The sequence below is a fragment of the Carlito syrichta genome, unplaced genomic scaffold (genome assembly GCF_000164805.1).
Source record: "Carlito syrichta isolate Samal-C Ts95f unplaced genomic scaffold, Tarsius_syrichta-2.0.1 Scaffold280808, whole genome shotgun sequence".
Classification (NCBI taxonomy): domain Eukaryota; kingdom Metazoa; phylum Chordata; class Mammalia; order Primates; family Tarsiidae; genus Carlito; species Carlito syrichta.
The window spans coordinates 1-6,120 of NW_007224904.1; the positions used below are offsets into that span (position 1 = coordinate 1).

Sequence of the window (6,120 nt, forward strand, 5' to 3'; positions counted from 1 at the left end):
TATATCCCCCCAAATGAAAAGGCACAATAGTACACTTCCAGGATGCTCAGCAGCAGAGACAGTGGCCAGAGTAGGGCACACACAACCGCTGACATGTGTCTTGGGCGGCGGCAGCGGTACCAGATGGGCCACAGGACAGACAGGCAGCGCTCGATGCTGATGGTGCTCAGTATGCTCAGGCCTGCAAGGTAGGGAAAGACAATCACAGGGCTTGATATGCTGTAGATGAAATCAAAGTTGCTAATAAGCTGTAAAAGGGAACGTATCATTTGGCCACAGAGGAAGAGGAAGTCAGCCGCGGCCAGGTTGAGGACGTAGGTGGAGAAGGCGTTCCTGCGCATGCAGAAGCCCAGGAGCCAGAGCACAATCCCGTTTCCTGCCAGCCCCACCAGGGCAATGATGAGCATCAGCAGGATTTCTATCAGGTTCTGCACGTCACAGGCTGGAGAAGGGATCCTCAGGGCAGTTTCGTTTATTTGTGTGAGTTCTGTTTTCCATTGTGGGATGGTTGAATCCATGCTTGGAAACCTTCTTCTGTTGGCTCTGGAAACACAAACAAGATTTCAGCACCAGCTCTATGATCTCTGATTCTCACCCTTACCCCACAATCTAAGACAGAAGTGCTGTCTCCATTTCATAGAGAAGGGAACAGAGGCTTGCAAGAATAAGAACTTATGAAAAGGTGGGGAGTCCTCAAATCTGGTTTCAAACCCTGTTCTTGCTGACTCTAAAGCCTGGGCTCTATTACAACAATGTCCTCTACTGACATAGGAACATTTTGTGATAAAACATCTCTACTCCACAGGCTGCAGCTCTTGTCAAATCCTTTCTCTGCCCTAGGCCAGAAATTTTCTGCCAGGTACAAGACTTCAGAAAGTCACAGGGGTGATAGTGACAACCCAAGCTAAGAGTGCACATCTAAGGAGGAGAGTAAGAACAAACATCAGTAATGAGAAAGTGTGAGCTTTAGCTAGGATAGGAGTGAGAATGGCTGGGCCTGGGAGATAGATATGGCTCAGTGTGTCAGCCATTGAAGACTGGAGCACCTTTCACATCTCCACTGGCTAGCTCTGTGTGAGGTACACTGTGTTCTCAATAGACATTTATTCAAGAATAAATGCATTCATGCATGAGAAGCCTAATGGTAGTGGCAGATTTATAAATACAAATGAAAATGAAAACACAAAGCCATTAGAAAAATAAAAATGACACATTAGAAGACACACATATAATCATAATTCTGCTTGTGGACAGCTCTATGTGTGTTAAAAGAATTACTTATGTGTGCCCAAACAACTGAAGTTGATTCCGATAAACCTTTGAAGTAAACACCTAGTATGGCTTTTCTGAGAGCTAGAAGCATTGTGGCACAGGGTGTAGGGGTGGGGCTTTGGCCTAAGCTGAACAGCTCATCAGTATATGAAATCAGAGATCAGATCAGAGATCTCTATGTGTGTTAAAAGAATTACTTATGTGTGCCCAAACAATTGAAGTTGATTCCGATAAGCCTTTGAAGTAAGAATCTAGTATTGCTTTTCTGAGAGCTAGAAGCATTGTGGCACAGGGTGTAGGGGTAGGGCGCTGGCCTAAGCTGAACAGCTTATCAGTATAAAGGAGGAAGGAGAAAGCATTGGTGAGGTCTGAATGCCGCTGAAGAAGGTGTTTGTAGCATGAAAACATCCATGAAGGACTGCTAAGTGATGTGTGACTCACTTAGGCTCCTCATGCATGCATGCATTTATTCTTGAATAAATGTCTATTGAGAACACAGTGTACCTCACACAGAGCTAGCCAGTGGAGATGTGAAAGGTGCTCCAGTCCTCAATGGCTGACACACTGAGCCATATCTATCTCCCAGGCACAGCCATTCTCACAATATGTACCTACTTTATGCCCTCTCCCAGGAGATCTTTGATAGAGTTTCCTTTGCTGATTGAAGCTTTCGTATGAGAGGAGTCCCCGTGGGAAAGTAGAAAAAGTGCAAGGCTTAGAATGTAAAGAGAGATACCCATACCGATTCCAACCGGAGAAAGAGGAATAGGTCCCATCTGGTTGGATAATATCAGCTGATTAAGAGATTATTAGGCATGATATTTTTATTCTCTCTGAAATCTATGAGGTAAAAATTAGTCTTATTCCCATTTCGCAGAGGATGGATAGAAGCACAAAAGGATGCATCATTATCCCTTGCTCTGTCACAATGTGGTTGAACCCAGTTGGGCTGCCTCAGCATCCCCCCTTTTGACCAACCCATCGGACCCAGCACCACTGTGTGCCAAGTATACATAATTGAGGAGGAAAACAGAGACATAATTCTCACATTAACTCCAAATTGGCAGTAAAAATTGAGGGTTGAAAAAAAACTCAACCTAAGCAAACTCTAGAGAGGAAGAGGAGCCAATCACAGACATAAGCAAAGAGAGTTGAGGGGAAGCCAAGTAGGAACAGATGGTGAATCCAGGAACCATTATCTACCTCAAAAGGCAGGCTTCAGTATGGAATTTTGAGGGGTAGAAGGTTCCAAGGGGAAAGGAGATGCATCCTTCTGCTGGAGTGCAGAGAATCATCAGGAGTGAGCACAGCCATCATGAGCTCTCTTAGAAAGATAAGCTCCCACAGCATCAGTTAGCTAGAATGGAAAGCCAGAACCTGTGCTATCCCCACTGAGGGCATCTAACACTTAGTGTGTCTATATTTAGGGTTGCATGTATCTGTCTTTTTCATCCATCCTAAAGCCTCTTAAGTACAAAGTCATGCCTGTTTTGCACCCTACATTTTTCATGTATGCCTTAAAATCCATCTGTTGTAATATCCTCATTTAACTCGAGAAGATGCTGAGGCTTGAAGAACAAAGGATGTTCCTGTTATCACACCAGGAAGAGCAGTCCCAATACCAGCCCCTGGTCTCCTGGAGTCCTGCATAAGACTTTCCCATTGTTATCTAACTCATCATTCGGTATTTCTGAGAATCTTCTTAAAAAAATCTTCATGAGAGCACGGAATTTGAGAGTTAATCACAGGCTGTAGAGACTGTTAATATCCCCCAATCTTTCTTTGTTCTTATGTCACATAACAATTCTGAGAGCATAAGAACTGAGAAAGAATCCCCATTCTGGTCTTCCTCATTCTGGATGATCTCGTATGACTAGGTGTTGGTCAATGGGAGGTGAGCACAAGTGATCTAACCAAGTTCAGGGTCATGGGATTCATAGAAGGAGGACAGCCTCCTCTTCCCCTATCCTCTTCCATCAGGCTGTAATGCTGATGTGGTTGGGAGCTGTGTAGGAGAATGAGGGTAATTGTTTAAGGTTGGGGAGTTGCAAATTTTTAGGTCCTAATGTATCATCCCTGGAGACTCCAGCTCAGTTCTAAAATATAGTCATCTCTGGGTATCTACAGGGCATTGGTGTGGGAATACCAAACAAACCATACCTGCAGAAGCGCAATTTCTTTTTCTAAAATAATGTAGCATTTTGTATATAACCTATGCACTTTCTGCTGTATACTTTAAATCACTTCTAGATTGCTTAATACAATGGGAATGCCATGTAATACCTAATACAGTCTAAATGCTATGTGAATTGTTGTTGTATTGTATTGTTTAGGGAATAATAAAAAGAAAAATGTCTGTGTCTGTTTAGTACTGATACAACTATCCTCCCCTTTTGTGAGAGGAGGGAATGTCTTCAATCTATGGTGGTTGAATCTGCAAATGTGAGGCACACTGATGCAGAAGGCCAGCTGCACATTCTTGTTTAAGATTTTTATTTATGTGATAGAGACCCCAAATTAAAGCAGCCAAACATACACTGTAACAAACAGAATTGTTTTCTCTTTTTAAAATTACATTTCTTTTACTAGGCATGTTTGATAAATGCAGATATTTCTCCATACAAGTGACACTAGAGAAATAAGTTGCAAAGAGAAAAAAGAATAACTCTGATGGAACTTAGATGAGAAATGATTCAATGACATTTAGAAAGAGAAAACCCCAGGGGGTATGAGGAGGGTGGGAGGCATGGACAGTAATTTCCATTAGCCTTGAAGATGTTCTTCCATCCTTCCCCACCCTGTTTGACCTCCCAAGATGGTGGTGTCTCTGTCTCTTACCCGTGGGATCCTATTTCTGGCTGAATTGAGCCACTGGGAGACACCACCAGGAGATTGGGGGACAGGAGGATAGTGATTGGTATTCCCGCCGCCTGGCTCTCTGCTGTGAGGCTGTGTTTGTCACTCATGGCTTCTCCACCTGCCTAGTGATCCCTTTCTCCTGCTACATCTTCAGCTGTGGCTACGCTCTCAATGGTAACTGCTCCTTCCCTCTCCCATTGAGCCTGGATTAGAAGAGTGCTTCCCTATTGCTGCTTTTCCCTTAATTCTGCCCATTGTTTTCAACAGTCCCCACATGAAACACTCTTCAGATATTTCAGATTGAATCATCAGTGTTTTCATTGGACATTTCAGATGTGCCATGAAAAGTTAGTAAAGGAACAAAACCTGTCTTTACTGCAGTTCAGCTCTTTGAAACAGTGCTTGCATGTCCCCTTGTTTCTTAAGTAAATCTAAGAGGCAGCATTCTCTCCACAACAACAGACTGAATAGTTGAAATACAGGGGGTGGTAGGAGGAGATGGATCAGAAGGAAGAAAGGCCTATGTGACCCCATTCGGGACTCCCACAGTCCAGGCTGCCAGCACCTAATTTCTCCTCCTTTTCCTGAAGCAAGTTCATGACCCCCTGCATACAGTACCCCAAGATGGAAATGCAGAATTGAGGAGTTACAGAGAAAAACAAAATTGACTTTGGAAAGAAGACTTCTTGGCATATGCCCTTACCTTTCCTCCATTCTTCTGTCTGCGAGTGGAGAGCTGCCCCGTGCTGCAGGAGGAGGAGAGCCTTCCTCGATTCGGTGATGACTTCAGAGGACAGTTCCAAGTCCCCTGACTCAGGAGGTGCCTACAGGAACTGGAATGAAAGCTGGTGACCAAATCAGGTATTTCAGGATTTTGGCCAGGTGCAGTGGCTTATGCCGGTAATTCCAGAATATTGGGTGGCAGAGGCAAGAGGATTGCCTGAGCCCAGGAGTTCGAGACCAACCTGGGCAACTTGGTGAGTCCTCGTCTCTACCATAAATCAGAAAATTAGCCGGGCATGGTGGTATGCCTGTAGTTCCAGCTACTTGGAGGGCTGAGGCAGCAGGTTAATCACCTGAGCCTTGCAGGTCGTGGCTGTGGCAGCAGTGAGCTTGCCACTGCACTCCAGCTTGGGCAAGAGAGTGAGACTTTGACTCAAGCAAACACACACACACACACACACACACACACACACACACACACACACACGATACTGGGCAGCTCTGTTATTTCCTGTACAAAAACCATAGACACATTAGAGACCAAAATCATTTGAGACATTATCCCTTCCTGAGATGTTTCTTGGCCTCTGTCCCATTTCCACTCTCATATAAAACTCTCCCACCCCACCTAATCTGGTCCACCCCTCTGTTAGTAATTGTTGTTTTCAAGAATTCAATTTCCAGTTATGAGCCTAAGTATCAATGTGAAGCAATATCAACTTGCAACAACAAACTATATTAAAGCATCATTCAAGGCTCATAACTACCCGACCCCCAATTTTTTTTCACTGTTTTTCTTATCATAGTAATCAAGCATTCATATATGACTCCTCATAATAGTGACCAACAGGCAGTTTCTGTACACAAAAACAAGCAGTGAGAATAAATAAGAAAAAACAAACCCCATTTACATCTTCTGAATAGAGAAGAAAAATAAAAATGATTAGAATGCAGTGTAAACCTGAATAAGTGCAACATTATAGAACTGATTTATGTATAAAAATCAGATCAATGAAAAGTTAATATTAGACACAGGTACTTATGGGAACTTAGTATATGATATAGATTACATACCAAAGTAGACCATAAAACATGGACTATTCAATGAATTGAATTAGGACAACTGTGGACTACTAAAATAAAGTAAAGTTGAAAATACACATTACATATAAATTTGATATAGATCTAAATTCATCATCAATATATAGTAGTACTTGGAAAAATTATGATATCAAATTTAGAAGACTTAAAGAAAACATTAAAAAG

General features: G+C 42.8%; 1 protein-coding gene across 1 annotated transcript; it reads right to left on the minus strand.

Annotated features, from left to right (window-relative positions):
• Positions 1-33: 33 nt before the first annotated feature.
• On the minus strand, positions 34-4,955 carry LOC103254458 (mas-related G-protein coupled receptor member X2-like; the record flags this gene model as incomplete). Its single annotated transcript, XM_021709758.1, has 3 exons — positions 34-543; positions 2,015-2,048; positions 4,835-4,955. Coding segments are annotated over 3 exons (665 nt in total), but the record flags the coding sequence as incomplete, so codon positions are not given.
• Positions 4,956-6,120: the final 1,165 nt, after the last annotated feature.